Here is a 16,182-nt window from a genome sequence, read left to right as displayed (position 1 = left end):
TAACCATCCACTACCCTCCATAAACAATGCCAGCTGGGTCGGAGCCGAAGAGGGGGGCTCCTCAGACCCTTCATCTCCCAACCTCAATCTTTCAAGGCAATTATCCATGACAAAATTAAAATCTCCCATACATGTCAGCAGGATTTTGCTAAGTAAACTACAGGCATTGTCAGGTGGCGCTGTCACCCTAATTAAAATGATACCTGGGGTAAAGAAATCTGTTGTGTGGTTCTTGTGTAATTAGTGTTAGAAGTTTTCAATTAATGAGATGCCCATGCTCCGGAGCGGGACTGTAGGCAGAGTCTTATCTTCCTGCTCTAAGCCAGAAAAACCAAGAAGAGACCTACCCATAGGCCATCCTGAAGCAAAAATATTTTCCTCATCATATAGATGGAGAGAGACAGACTATTTGTGCTTCGGGCAGCCTGTGGGCAGGTTTCTCCTTGGTTTCTCTGGCTTAGAGCAGTATAGAGCAGGAAGATAAGACTTTGCCTACAGTCCTGCCCCGGAGCACAAGCATCTCATTAACTGAAAACTTCTAAGACTGATTACACAAGAACCACAAAACGAATTTCTTCATCCCAGGTATAATTTTAATCAGTGCAACAGCGCCAACCTTGACAATGCCTATAGTTTACTTAGCAAAATCCTTCTGGCAGGTTTGCTTTAACTCCTTCATGTCATTTGAGGTATATTTCCATCATCTGTCGTGTCACTGAGTTTGATGTGGATTCTGATACTGAGTCCACATTTTTCCCCCGCACATGACAGCTGATTTAATAAATGAATCAGATCGGTAAACAGCATAACCAGAAAAAAATCAAAACTCCAGAATTACGTTTTTTTGGCTACTGCAAGATTGCAATAAAATGCAATAGGAGGCAATGCAAACACTGTATCGAGCCTAAAATGGAATCAACAAAAATCTCAGCTCATGGCACAAAAATTAAGCCATCACCCAGCCCCAGATCAAGGAAAATGAAAATGGTACGGTATCAGAAAATGGCGACAAATGCAAAAACTTTTTTTATACAAATTACTGAATTTTTTTCCCCCACTTAAATAAAAAATAAACTATACATGTTTCGTATCTGCGTACTGACCTGGGAAATCATATTGACAAGTCAGTTTTGCTATATAGTGAACATCGTAAATAAAAGACTCAAACAACAATTGCGGAATTGCACTTTTTTTTTGCAATTTTTTGAGTACACTATATGGCAAACAAAATCATTTGTGCCATTCAAAAGTACAAGTTGTCCCTCAATAATTAAGCCCTCTGGCAGCTATATTGAAGGGAAAAAAATGATGTCTCTTGGAAGAAGGGGCAGAAAAAAATACAGAAAATGGCCATGGCGTGAAAGGTTCATAAAGACGCATGAAATTAATTTTTCAAAACAAGCAAATAATGGTACAAAAACTAGGTATAAAGAAAGCCTTTTCACTTATTTACAAACCTCTTTTTATGTCTTCAGGTCTATTTAATTCCCATAATTTCACTGAAATAGAGAAGACAAAAAAGCACTTAAAAGATTATGGTATTAAAATCTCATCCCAACCAAACATCTGGTATAAGCGCAGAGTAGAACCAATATAAGAAGGAGTAGAACCAATATATAGAACCATTTAGAGAAAGTGCAAACTTAGTGCATTAGGTGCCTGAAAGCTTAAGTGATGATCAGGGTATGTGCACACAACAATCTTTTTCTGTCAGATTTCATCTGAAAACCATGTGAAAAGGTGCTGCAAAACAACCACAAATATTGAATATAATGTAAAAGAATGTAAAAATGATGCTTCTGTGCACATTACTGCTTCAGAGTTCGGAAACCGGGAGGGGGTTAAAAGACGTAGCATGTTCATTATTTGGGCGGCTTAGGCTAAGAAGCTGTTTGCTAGATATAGTATAAATAACAAAAATAAAATGTTGGTGGTGGAGCTGCCGAAAAAACAAAGGCAAAACACTAGCAAAGCAGTTTCTGGAAATACACCCCCAGCTTTTTCAGAAGCAGCTTTGCCTAAAAAAAAGCCTTGGCCGGTGTGTTGGCATCATAAAGATGTTGTGTGTGCATCCCCTTAGAGCTAGAACCTTAGCAACCTGAAGGAACAAGCTAGTTCCTCTGAAATGAGGTGGGTGAGAGTGAGAATCTATAGCTGTGGATGTGGTGGACTGAACATAGGGTTTTGGCATGTTTTGGAGGCCTTTGTGGAGCTGATAAAGAGAGTCACCTACCAAATAGAGAAGAATTTGTAGCAGAGAACAGAATAGATGGTTTGTGTACAGGGCCAGGGGAGTGTGGCATGTAGGTGATGGTAAACCTTTAAAGAACCTATACTTGTCAGAGTTGGCAAGATGGAGTGGTCACAAATGCTAACCAAAAAAGAATAAGGGGATCTCCGGGATGATTTCCTGAAGCCAAAGGTTGAAGGAAATCTGACAATGGGTGTAGAAGTTGATGCTACAGCAGGAAGTTGCCCAGAGCGAAGGGAATGAAAGGGACCAGTGGGCTTTGGCAGAACAAAAAGCGGAGGTCTTATTGCCTGACCTGAAGAAAGTGAGGGATCATGGACCTTAGACAGGCTGAGGTTAAGATGCTGATGACATTTTTCAACACTTTTGGAAGGAAAATGTAAACCACTTAACAATATGGAGTAGTAAAATTATTCAACAAAGCAAAGAGGTATGGCTTTATTAGTATCCAGTTAACTTATTTGTAGCAGTTTGTACACTCAACCAAAATTGCCTTAGACAGTGTTGAATCGCTTTGAAAGAGAGTTGACATAATTCCAATGCAAGAGCTTGATGGTGATTAACGTCAACACTAGTGTTCTACACAAGAGGAGACGGCCCTTGATGCCATCATCATTGCCACAGCGGGCTAAGCACATCCCTGTTGTTGCTGAGTCATGTGTCTCTTGTCATGTGAGTGCAGCGCCCCAGAGTCCTGGTCGTTGCAGTAATGTCGTTCTTCCACCAGGGGGAGCGATGTTACGTCTGATGGTACCGAAAGAGTTCACCCTGCCAGGTATCACAGCCACACACACACTTCACACGCCGGCCACCAGGGGGAGCAAAAGGTTCTATCTATTAGGCCACTCCTCACACTTGGGTAAAACTGGGGGTTTGTTAGGAAGTGAGGACAGTTGCAGTTGGAGTTGGAGCCAGGAGGAGGAGAGGAGAGGAGCAGACTGGGCTTGGCCCAGGAAAGGGAAAGAAGGACACGGAACTGCCCCTGCAACCCATGCGGCAGCCTCCTAAGGTAGGACAAGAAAGGAAGTGTGCCGTAGTGAGTGAGCACAGAAGTCATAGCAACAGGAGTAAAACATCAGTGGGAGACCAGCTAGAAGCAGGCTGCTTCCCACTGAGCGCAGATCCGGTGGCCGGAACACCGAGGGAGTAATAGTCTCTACGCTTTACTTTAGAGATCAGCAAGTCAGTCGATTCCAAGTTGGCTGTCCGACCTAAGAACCTAAGCAGACAAGGTGGCAACGCGGAGGAGGGGTGACGCTAGGGTCCCTATAAAATAGCCTCAGGCCACCACCGTCATACGGGTTATGTCCTATCCATCTGGGGGACAGAGAAAGAGAAGAAACAAGAGTGAGGACCTTACTGGAGCTAATGCAAGTAGGGACCTACTACGTTACTGTGCGCAAGGGGAAGGCTACTGATTTCCACCTGGATAAGGAGACTCTGGAATTTCCATCAGACCGGCCAGACTCTGCTTACCCTGTCATCCGGCACCCTGGACTGTGGATGCTGAAGCCTTCAGTAAAGGTAAAGAGACTGCACCCATTGTGTCCTCATTATTCACCGCGCCTTGCACCATCCACCATCTACACTTCTGGGAAGCCCTGGGGAAATACTTCACCTGTGGGAAGGTATACCATCTAGCTGCCATTCCATCACCCCAGCGGACCCCTAAGCAGCGTCGGTCACCCTGACCGAATACCACAGGTGGCGTCACGAACACTACCGTTATCTACGAACCCTGCCTTTTTATTCGGCGCCCCTCACAGGGCCACGGTCCGGGACAGGCCACCGTGACATCCTCGCCGAGGGAACTGAAGGACCCGGTACCGAGTACCCCATTGCCCTTATGTGGGGGCTATCCAAATCCTCCCACCAGATTTCTCATTGGTGGGCTTCTGTAGCAATGTAAATTGTAGTTAAAGAACAGTTCATAAATGTTTCAGCTACATAGACTAGTGTTATTTTTGTAAATATAATTTGATACCTCTTGATACAAGAAAATATTATATTTTGGGATTACTCTGTGTCACTGGATTTTTTTCTCTATATTCATGGCTCTGTGTATATATTGCTTGCTTGGCATGTGTGCTGGTAGTTGGGCTGTAGTGCCCAGTAATGTAGTCATGTGTGTGGTGCTGTTATTGGACAAAGGGGTGAAGCAATCAGATTGACCATTACCCTGCCTGGTGTTCGCTGGGATACAGCATGTGAAGATACTCAACTACAATTCTATAAGGCAGAGATGAGCTAATAAAAGAAGGAGGTTTGGCGCAATTTTGAGAGTGGGAACTTACAGAGTTGGGTGATAGATCAAACTCCTGAAGTTTTGAGCAGTAGTAAGTAGGGACCATTGTCAACTGGAAGAGAAAGCTTGTCCCTCTGCACTGAGGTAGGGAAGACAGAAAGGCTGTGGAAATATTTGGTAAGAGGTGTAAAGACATGACATGAGAGCTGTGAGAAGCTAAGCAGAGGGTTCAATGCCAAGAGTGAGAAGACATTTGAGAGGAGAATAATCTAGCTGCTTTGCAAAGTGGGACTGGGAGATTGTGTTACAGTGAAGAGAGGGATCCACTTGAGAACCCTTCCTAGATGCAGAATTGAGGAAAACTAAGGATTCGGTGCACTTGCATTATGGGACTGTCTTATACAGATCAGTAATAGATGTACATATAAAGGTACATGTGAATTTAACTGTACCTATTTATGCTTCTGATTTTACACAGAAATATACAGATGTCTTTTTTTGCAGGTATGATGGTGTGCTCTATTGTGTGCAGTATGTATGGAGGTAGTATCCACTAGAGACATTGCTTCTAAGTAGTGATGAGCGATTATACTCGTTGCTCGGGTGACCTCTGAGTATTTGTTAGTGTTCGGAGATTTAGTTTTCATCATCACAGCTGAATAATTTATAGCTACTAGCCAGGCTGAGTACATGTGGGGGTTGCCTGGTTGCTAGGGAATCCCCACATGTACTCAACCTGGCTAGTAGCTGTAAATCATTCAGCTGTGGTGATGAAAACTAAATCTCCGAACACTAGCCAATACTCGGAGGTCACCTCGGGAAAACCCAAGCAACGAGTACACTCGCTCATCACTACTTCTAAGGGAAATCCTTTGAATATTTAGCAAAAGATAAAGCCTGTATGACAGTAGATGAAGGCTGTAGGGCACCATGCTAGGAAGTCACATTGTCCCTATTTATTGCTATGCATAACCATTAGACTAATTCTTGGCAAAGATCCAAGGTAATAAGACTAATCTAATGCAAAATGTAAAAATATGACAAGGCTATTGGAAAGATTTTGCAGATCTTCCTTTTATATCTGATACAACTGTGTAAAGAAAATACCACTGTATGCAGAGTGTACCTTTTTGCGACATCTTCAGCTGAAGTTCCTCTGCTGGTCCCATAAGACTGATCATTTTGAAGACCTGGAGAGCTACAAGCAAAGCTTCTTCTTCCCCATAAGTCTTAATCATAAGGTTCTTTGTGACTATAAAATCTGCATCTTCTAAAAGTCCACGTGAAATGGAGCATTTATCACTATAAGGCAAATCTGAGAGTTTGTCTTTGAACTTCCTGAATTCCCATTTTTTCAGATCCTCCAGAGATCGTAACAGAAGATCCCCATGTGTTCTGGTCTTCAAACCCATCATTATGGTGATTTATTCTAGAAGAATACATAGAAAAAACTTGGAGTCAAACTTCAGGTTTAACAGAACTTAATAAAAATGATTCAGAGCTCAAAGGTTAATAGCACTTGCCACACTTAGTAGTAGTGCTAGTAGTATTAGTATACAGTGCAGTCCCACCACACAGCATGGTCACTCCTTTCCAAAAAGCGCTACTTTCTCTAGTATGTATTTGGAGTTTACTCCATAGTGTCTCTGATTTCCACATTTGCTTCTTTAGGTACCCTCAGTTGTCAAAAAGTCTCACCTCGTTCATCATAGCTGACTCTCGACATTAACCTGTATATGAGGAAGTGCTGATACCCTGTCCTGGAACACCACCAAAACTAAAGCAGAGAATATCATTGTAAGGCTGGAGTCACACAAGCGATTTTAAAATCGGTCTGATTTTGATGCGGGAGAGTCAGACGAGTGTAAGGCTATGTGCACACGTTCAGGATTTTTAGCGTTTTTTCGGCCTTTTTCCACAGAAAAAAACGCTAAAAAAGCTTACATAAGCATCCCATCATATTTAATGCATTCTGCATTTTTTGTGCACATGCTGCGTTTTTTTCTGCATCGGAAACACATTCTGGAAAAAACCGCAGCATGTTCATCGTTTGTGCGGAATCGCGGCGATTCCGCATACATAGCAATGCATTGATCCACTTACTTTCCGCATGGGGCTATGCCCACCATGCGCAAAATAAGCGGATCATGTTCGGATGGTACCCAGTGTCTGGGGAGAGGAGACTCTCCTCAAGGGACTGGGCACCATATCCTGTGTAAAAAAAGAATTAAAATAAAAAATAGTTATATGCTCACCTTCTGGGGGCCCCCGGATCCAGCCCAGGCCTTAGTGATGCTCCCGCCAGCTCCCGTTCACAGGGATGCATTGCGCAAATCACGTAGATGACGCAGCGGTCTCGCGTGATGCTACGTCATCTGGGGTTATTGTCGCAAGGCATCACTGGGAACGGGAGTTGCCGGGAGCATCGCGAGGATCGGGAAGGCTGCGGGGGCCGTCGGAAGGTGAGAATATCACAATTTTTTATTTTTTTATTATTTTTAACATTATATCTTTTACTATTGATGCTGCATAGGGAGCATCAATAGTAAAAAGTTGGTCACACTTGTCAAACACTATGCTTGACAAGTGTGACCAACCTACCAATCAGTTTTCCAAGCGATGCTACAGTTCCCTTGGAAAACGCTAGCATTCTGCAAGTTAAAAACACTTGCAAAATCCAAAATGCTAGTGTTTAGCGGGAATACGCATGCCAATTCCGCATGCGATATACCCGCGGCTGGAGTTCCGGAATTGCAGCGGAAATTTCCGCGGCAACTCCGGATGTGTACACATAGCCTTATGCAAGTGTCATGCGAGTGTAATGCGTTTTTATGTGGGTACAATCTTATTTTTCACACCTAGCATCCTATTTACATCAGAATGCAGTGCGATTGCTATCCAACTGCAATGCCATTTTAACATGAGCTTTTACATGCAGCAATTCTCTATGTCATTTGCACATTGTTTTCAAACAAAATATTCTTCAAAACACACACACATGTATATATATATATATATATATATATATATACATATATATAACAGATAGATAGAGAGATATAGATAGATTAAAAGCCAGCAAATGATCTACAGCGTACAGTATAATGACACTGACAGGTTAGAATAGAATAGACATATACACCTACTGTATTCTCACCCATCCCTTGTAGATTGTGAGCCCTCGCGGGCAGGGTCCTCATTCCTCCTGTACCAGTTATGACTTGTATTGTTTAAGATTATTGTACTTGTTTTCATTATGTATACCCCTCCTCACATGTAAAGCGCCATGGAATAAATGGCGCTATAACAATAAATAATAATAATAATAATAATAACATACATACATACATATATATAAAACTTTTTGTTTCTCCAGCGACCAGTCCAATGGTAGAGTAAAATATGCCTTTTATTTATCCATTAAAAAGTTCCAGATTTCTTCAGTAACAATATTGCATACATTCAATCCCTTATGGACGACATGTTTCATCACCACATGTGTCTTCCTCCAGGTCCAAATGAGTACTGAATCAAGCAGGTTAACAGCAGCTCAGATTAGAGACCAGGTCAATGCCACACAGAGTTCTAGCAGCAGACACATCTCTACAACAACTGTTAAGAGGAGACTTTGTGCAGCAGGCCTTCATGGTAAAATAGCTGCTAGGAAACCACTGCTAAGGACAGGCAACAAGCAGAAGAGACTTGTTTGGGCTAAAGAACACAAGGAATGGACATTAGACCAGTGGAAATCTGTGCTTTGGTCTGATGAGTCCAAATTTGAGATCTTTGGTTCCAACCACCGTGTCTTTGTGCGACGCAGAAAAGGTGAACAGATGGACTTAACATGCCTGTTCCCACCGTGAAGCATGGGGAGGAGGTGTGATGGTGTGGGGGTGCTTTGCTGGTGACACTGTTGGGGATTTATTCAAAATTGAAGGCATACTGAACCAGCATGTCTGCCACAGCATCTTGCAGCGGCATGCTATTCCATCCGGTTTGGGTTTAGTTGGACCATCATTTATTTTAAAACAGGACAATGACCCCAAACACACCTCCAGGCTGTGTAAGGGCTATTTGACCAAGAAGGAGAGTTATGGGGTGCTACGCCAGATGACCGGGCCTCCACAGTCACCAGACCTGAACCCAATCGAGATGGTTTGGGGTGAGCTGGACCGCAGAGTGAAGGCAAAAGGGGCAACAAGTGCTAAGCATCTCTGAGAACACCTTCAAGATTGTTGGAAGACCATTCCCGGTGACTACCTCTTTAAGCTCATCAAGAGAATGCCAAGGGTGTGCAAAGCAGTCATCAAAGGAAAAGGTGGCTACTTTGAAGAAGCAAGAATATAAGACATATTTTCAGTTGTTTCAAACTTTTTTGTTAACAGATGCCTCAGTCTTGAATAGCGATACCCCCACGAGTCTCTTATCTGGCTCACTCGAGTTAGAATACTCAAGGTCTTTATACCAATTATGAACCATAGACTAGCTGAATAGCAAAATGTTATCTTCGTGAGACACAGGACAGAATTATTTCATAGCAGCTGTAACCTTCTACCTAAGTAAATAACAGAATTTATCTTTAACCAACAACAAAATGGAGTCAAAGCACAAAATGGAGAATCTTTCATAATTTGTTCCTTCACATTCCCCCCTAGATAAATTTTGTTAATTAATGTCCAGCATCAGAGGTACTATCCCAAGCTATGAGCTCGAGGGGTACTGGTCTTCACATGACTGGTGCCATGTTACCAGCCATGGCTGTTGCGGCGTACCCGTCCCCCCTGTATACTAGAATTTACGAATAACAATTATTGATAACAGTGGTGGGGATCTTTTGAAGATAGCCATGTGCTTGGCTTCAACATCTTCATCTGGTAACTTTGTGAAATCGGTGTAGAGAAGAGCAGGGGTGGCAACGCTTTTGGTTTCATCATTAGTTGTCTTAGTGCAGAATTTCTTAATAAATACAGAAATACACCAAAGAACAAGTTTTAGTATTACATACATGACAAAGATAAAGGCAGCGATGTGAAACAAACTTTACAAGATTCCAGCTAGAAAGGAGAAGGTGTCTGCCCACCAACTGTCCTTATTACGGTCATTGTCTTTATCATATTAATCTCTGAGTCTTTGAATATCTTCTAACTTATGTGAATACTGGCAGCCATCTTAAATACAGTTAAATTTGCATTAGCAAACATAAGGGGAAAAACTTATTGTTTCACAGCATAAGAATATATAAAAGTACAAAAGAGTATAAAGATATATATTTTCAACTTGACAATCCCCCCTAAACACTAAGTTTTTCCCTAAAAAGAAAGATCCTTCGAGACTGTCCATGTGATGGGGAAAGGGGAGGTGGATTTCTTCATCCAGACACCTCAGAAGCTCTCCCCTTGTGAGAGGCCTCCAGGCAGCTGAACCCTTCACTAGCTTCCCATGGAGTTCTCCCGCTGTCCCTAAACTAAATCTCTTAGCATCATCTGAGAGTAAAGGGTATTGTCTATCTTCTTGAGGGGGACGTACTTGGGGATCTCCCCTGGATCAGTGCCATCGTACTCTGGTGAGTCTACTTCTTGGTTGAGGAAGGTGCCAGTCGGAGCTGCCTCAGTGATAACCTTTTTGTACAGGGGAATAACACAACAGAGGATTATCGATCCAACTACAAGAAGGGCAATCAGTACCAGACAAGCTTGTTGAAAGAATCCTTTGAGCCCACCCAACCAGCCGGAAAAGAAAGATGTGTCTACTCCAACATTAGTTTTTAATTCTGCTGCTAACCCATTTATCTTTTTAAGAGCTATCATGGTCTTTCCATTTACCCCAGAGTTCTGAGGGATATAGGTACAACATTCCTCTCCCACCATCCCACAGACTCCTCCTTTCTCAGCTAAGATCATATCAAGGGCTAGTCGGTTTTAGAGGGTCATTCTAGTGTTAGGGCTCAATTCCTCAACTATACCCTGGAAAGCATCACAGGTAAAATTGACAAACCTTTGTTCACTGTAATATATGTAATTGATCCAATCAACATTTTTATTAATCTGCACCTGTGGGATTATAGAAGCAAAGCTAGCATAGATCTAGTTCTGGGCTTTAAATTGGTCAGGCACCCCCCTTGGCACTCCAATGCCATCGACATATATCAATGGATTTTCTTCATAACTCATATGGAGCTGATCGAGACTTCTCCTCTTTCTTGTATATTCATCAGGTGTCTCCGGATCCCAAGGTAAAATCTTGAACTGCACAGCTAGTTTAACAAGGGTACATTGACCTGTCCAGGTATTAGGCAACCTAGGACGGAGCTTACCATCTCAACATAACCAATAAATGTCGTACATATACTGTGTATGATTAGCTAGCAAGTCAGTATCCAGGGAACTGTTCTCTTTACAGAAACCTGTCTCGAAGACCCCTACTGGTGTACCTGTAGTGTCGTGGGAATTATAGCAGGTATAATTATCAGCTAATACGGTTATCCCCCCTGGGACCTTTAGTTTAGGTGCTTCATGAATTAGTGGGACATAATCTGAGCAATCAGTGGGCTTTAAACCCTTCAACAGATTCATAACACAGGCAGTGGTATTAAGTATATCCAATATATCCCCAAATTTGATCATCTGGATAATCTGTGGCCCTAAGCAATTTATCCCACATGTGTGTAATCATAGGGTAAATGAAAATAGAACTGACAAATCTTCTGCTTCTTGTCCTGACAGGGAGGGAGGGAGGGAGTGCAGCTCCGTGCACTACAGTGTCTTCCGTAGTAACAGCGTATCCGGTGTGAAATCTGCCAAAATCATCACCATATCTTGAACAGTCTTTCAGGGCCTTGTAGAGAGGTAGCATTATGCGGGATGCGTCCGGTATCCACTAACAACAATAAGTACATAGTCCAAGAAAACGCTGGAGCTCAGTCTCATCCTTTGTAGCTGACGGCTATTTTTCTTTCTTCTGTGAGGTGTCTGGCACCCTGAAGAAGACAGTGACCCAAAAATATCACTTGACCAAGGCAGAACCGAAGTTTCGAGGCCGAAACTCGACAGTTCAGATCTGCCAGATACTTGCGAAAACTAACAGTGGCAACAATGGCTTCCTGCTCTGTCTGTGCACACAACAAAAAACAAAAAATTACCCACATACTGAAGCAACGTGACATAGGGATATTCTAACTGACAGGGTTAAAGACACTGACAGTCGCCCATTTTTATTTATTTTTTTTTTCGCAGGCATTATTGGGGGTGGATCTGGGCCTATCAGGGCCATCATAACCGTGGAAAGGGCATGTAAGATATACATCTCATTATATTCATCTGCATAGGGGTTATATAACATAAATACCATTTGACCATCATCTTGGAATTATATTCTGGAGCGGAACTGTGATAATAAATCTGTCCCCAGTAAATTTACCGGACATGAGGGAGAGATTACGAACTGAGCAGTAACTTCAGGGAAAGGTCCCACAGGGATGGGTTTTGTGAGAGTATGTTTATTGGGTCTGCCATCTACTCCAATTAAAACAAGCTCTTGATCCGAGAATTGAATAGGGATATCCGTAGGTACATCTGATGACTTGATTATAGAGTTGGCCGCCCCAGTGTCTACCATAAACTTAACAAGAGTGTCCCCGACAGGAAGCGTGACAGATGAGCATGCCCCAGGTTTGGTGGAGGACATTGTGATGGCAGACCCTGGTTGGCCACCCCTTCAGTATGGGCGATTATCAGGATTTTGAGGTTGTCCGTAACTAGAGTATCCCCTAGGGTTTCCAGTATTCAGATTGCGACTGGAAGGGGGAACTTGAGGGTAGCATCTGTCAGCAGGGGTGTGACAATCTCTCTGAAAGTGACCGAGTCGGCCACAGCGCCAGCACTGCAAGCAAGAACTGGTGCGGCGGGGCTGGGGAGCGAGATTCCCAGACATAGGGTTAAAATAGATATTGGAGCGTAAGACTGGATTTGTGTAAGGGAGGGGGGCTGGAGCTGAAGTCTTCTGCTTGGGCAACTGATAAGGAACGAGCTGGGAGCTGTGTCCTTGCAGCTGTGGGGGGGGGCTGAGAGGCGGGGGGGCCTAGAGAGCGCAGCTGCTGATACAGAATGGGTTAAGTTCTTCTGGAAACTCTGTACTACTTTTTTTTTTTCAATGCATCGTCCAGAATGGAAGTCTCAGTATCGGGTCTCACTGACATTATTGCCTCTTACAATTCAGATTTAAGGCCGGACATCAAAGCTACTGCAAAAAAGTGTGAATGGGCTTTATTATACAGTGAAAACCCCAAATCTTTAAGTACTACCATAAGACGCCCATAGAACTTCTCGGCAGTCTCCCCCTTGTCCTGTGTGACATCTGTGAGGGAGGTAGCGTGGTCCGCTCGTCTATCTTGTGCCCAAACCTTTAAAGCATTACAGAAATCAACATCACTCTCATAGGTTCCCCCTCAATAATTGGAAAATACCCCTCCCCAGCCTTCACATGGAGTAAGTGTAACAGATCTCTCCAGTGAGTGGAATAAATCTCTCGATTCGCTGCTATTTGTCTATAGAAAACCATGGGGGATATTTCTGAATCGGGTAACTAAAGTAGGAGGGGGTGGATACTCATAACCACTAGCAATACTAAGCATACCAGGGACTGGTGCTGGCGGTGGCTGATAATAAGTGCCGTCAGCGTTTAGCAAGGGAAAGGTGGGGGCTACAACTCCGGGTCTTTTTGCTCCACAATTGTAACAGAACTCTCTTCACTGAGAATTAGTAACTCCGCATACATAACAAATCCACCTGGCAGGATCATAGGTTGGGGGCGCACTGAGTTTTGGCAACCCAGAATATATTGGTGCTTTGGGATTGAGGGGCACGGAGCTTACAGTCGGGAGGAGAGGCTTGATTTCCTGGGGAGGGACCATATCATCTAACAGGGAGCCCCCCTGTTTCAGATTATTATTTTTTAATTATTTGGCTTTCTAACACATTACCCTCAATCACTTTCTCAATTCCTTCCTGCACCACAAAACATTCAGCCACTTTCTCAGTCTTTGTCATAGTAGTAGACAGCTTCCCTTTTTCAACGTAACAAAAACAAATCCGAATTCACTTTCTCTGTTAATCCTTAATTTGCTATATATCAACCACTCAACTTGAAGCAGATAAATCTTTTACCAATCTTTTAATTACACTGATAACCAAACTATCATACAAGTTCCTTCTAAAACAAGACACCATATTTTACTTTAAACTTACAATAATTCTTACTACACAAGGAGAGGATGCAGCGACTCACCTCCTCCATACCAGAAACACAGAACTGATAAGAACATCACAGCATTCCTCAGCACAGAAAGCAGAAAGACACAGCGCAGTTGTTTGACCCCTCCCATCGGGAAATCTACACAGAAACAGAATACAGCAGTTCTCAGACTTAATTAATTTCTACAAAACCTTCATCACACAATTCATATGCCAGAACACCTTAGAAATACCAATGATTGAGAATATTTTCCTCATCTTTGGGCTAACAGTATCAGATTCAACACACAAATTCAAAGTCTTCTCTTACTTCCATGGAAACATGATTCTCCTTTAGAGCTAAATATCCTTACCTAGTTGTGCACAATACCGAGAGGCCTTTACGGTTTGTTCCACTGGGTCTCTCTGTCCCCCACTGGGACAACCCAAAAACGCGGTACTCAGTGAAAGGAGGAGGGAGACTTAAACTTCCCTCCGAATACCTCTGGATATATATATACTGTATACTTCTATATATTCCTGAGTTACGTATCCTACCCAATCTTCGATCACCTCACCGCGCCTGATTCTAACAATGATCAGGAATTCAGGATATTTTGACTATAAAGAGAATTACATCACTGGTCAATCCGGGGTGTCCGTCCCTTATGAGGTACGGTTCGAGCACTGGGCTCCCAACGGAACTACACCTCTATATGATTCCACCCAAAAATCACCCACCATCGGGGACAAACCTCAGATCCTCTTTGCAGCAACAAACACAGGAAAACCACACCAAACGGTCAGTCTGGACAGTATAACTGCCAACTTACCGTGGTTGTTGTGGGGGATGATCAGTCCCAATTTTCCAGTGCCCGTGTCCGCTCCGAGGGTCCTTTGTCTGGTTGTCCTCCGGGGGGCAGAGGCGTTCCTGGTTGGGGCCCCACGTTTCGGGCGCCAAGCTGTTGAGGGAGGATCTAAAGTGATCCTTCACGGTTGACTCAGTGATTTCCAGATTAATCTACAGGGCGTTGCCGGCAACTGAAAATGACCAGACGGAGACTCGTGCCTCTGTGTGGGGGATCGAGCAGATCTCTGGGCCCCTGTTTATTGTCTGACTTTTCATAGTCATAGAAATTATACTTCAACCAATCAGCATAAGAACACGTTCACAGTTCTTAACCTATAAGAATACAGGAAAAACTTAACCCATGAGGATACAGGAAAAATGGAAACTACAGATATGGTCATGTCTTTTTGGCATAGAAAAACATATTTAACAGATGCCTCAGTCTTGTATAGCGATACCCCCACGAGTCTCTTATCTGGCTCACTCGAGTTAGAATACTCAAGGTCTTTATACCAATTATGAACCATAGACTAGCTGAATAACAAAATGTTATCTTCGTGAGAAACAGGACAGAATTATTTCATAGCAGCTGTAACCTTCTACCTAAGTAAATAACAGAATTTATCTTTAACCAACAACAAAATGGAGTCAAAGCACAAAATGGAGAATCTTTCATAATTTGTTCCTTCACAATAGCACCAGCCTCTCTTGTCACCAGTATATAGCACCAGCCTTCCCTGTCACCAGTATATAGCACCAGCCTCTCTTGTCACCAGTATATAGCACCAGACTCCCATGTCACCAGTATATAGCATCAGCCTCCCTTGTCACCAGTATATAGCACCAGCCTTCCCTGTCACCAGTATATAGCACCAGCCTCTCTTGTCACCAGTATATAGCACCAGACTCCCCTGTCACCAGTATATAGCACCAGCCTCCCTTGTCACCAGTATATAGCACCAGCCTTCCCTGTCACCAGTATATAGCACAAGCCTCTCTTGTCTTGTCACCAGTATATAGCACCAGATTCCCCTGTCACCAGTATATAGCACCAGCATCCCTTGTCACTAGTATATAGCACCAGCCTCCATTGTCACCAGTATATAGCACCAGCCTTCCCTGTTCACCAGTATATAGCACCAGCCTCTCTTGTCACTAGTATATAGCACCAGCCTCCCTTGTCACCAGTATATAGCACCAGCCTCCCTTGTCACTAGTATATAGCACCAGACTCCCCTGTCACCAGTATATAGCACCAGCCTCCCTTGTCACTAGTATATAGCACCAGCCTCCCTTGTCACCAGTATATAGCACCAGCCTCCCTTGTCACTAGTATATAGCACCAGCCTCCCTTGTCACCAGTATATAGCACCAGCCTCCATTGTCACTAGTATATAGCACCAGACTCCCCTGTCACCAGTATATAGCACCAGCCTCCCTTGTCACTAGTATATAGCACCAGCCTCCCTTGTCACCAGTATATAGCACCAGCCTCCCTTGTCACCAGCCCCCCCCATCTTCAGCCCTATGAGCAGTGTAGTTTATCAATCCAGTTTATCAATGCACATGTAAAGCGCCATGGAATAAATGGCGCTATAATAATAAATAA

General features: G+C 43.3%; 1 protein-coding gene across 3 annotated transcripts in view; it reads right to left on the bottom strand.

Annotated features, from left to right (window-relative positions):
- LOC138665355 (NACHT, LRR and PYD domains-containing protein 3-like) overlaps positions 1-16,182 on the bottom strand; it is a 205,238-nt gene that overhangs the window by 94,961 nt on the left and 94,095 nt on the right. For 2 of the 3 annotated variants that reach the window (XM_069752756.1, XM_069752758.1), the window contains exons 2-3: positions 5,623-5,925; positions 1,458-1,499 (exon numbers count right to left, since the gene is read on the bottom strand). In XM_069752756.1, coding sequence (XP_069608857.1) covers positions 1,458-1,499; positions 5,623-5,911 — 331 coding nt within the window. In that variant the 5' untranslated portion in view covers positions 5,912-5,925. Of the gene's footprint in view, positions 1-1,457; positions 1,500-5,622; positions 5,926-7,844; positions 7,935-16,182 lie in introns of those variants that run through there. The other variant, XM_069752755.1, reaches the window with a different exon arrangement.

The sequence above is a fragment of the Ranitomeya imitator genome, chromosome 2 (assembly GCF_032444005.1).
Source record: "Ranitomeya imitator isolate aRanImi1 chromosome 2, aRanImi1.pri, whole genome shotgun sequence".
NCBI classification, from domain to species: domain Eukaryota; kingdom Metazoa; phylum Chordata; class Amphibia; order Anura; family Dendrobatidae; genus Ranitomeya; species Ranitomeya imitator.
This window is presented reverse-complemented; position numbering and strand designations above follow the sequence as displayed.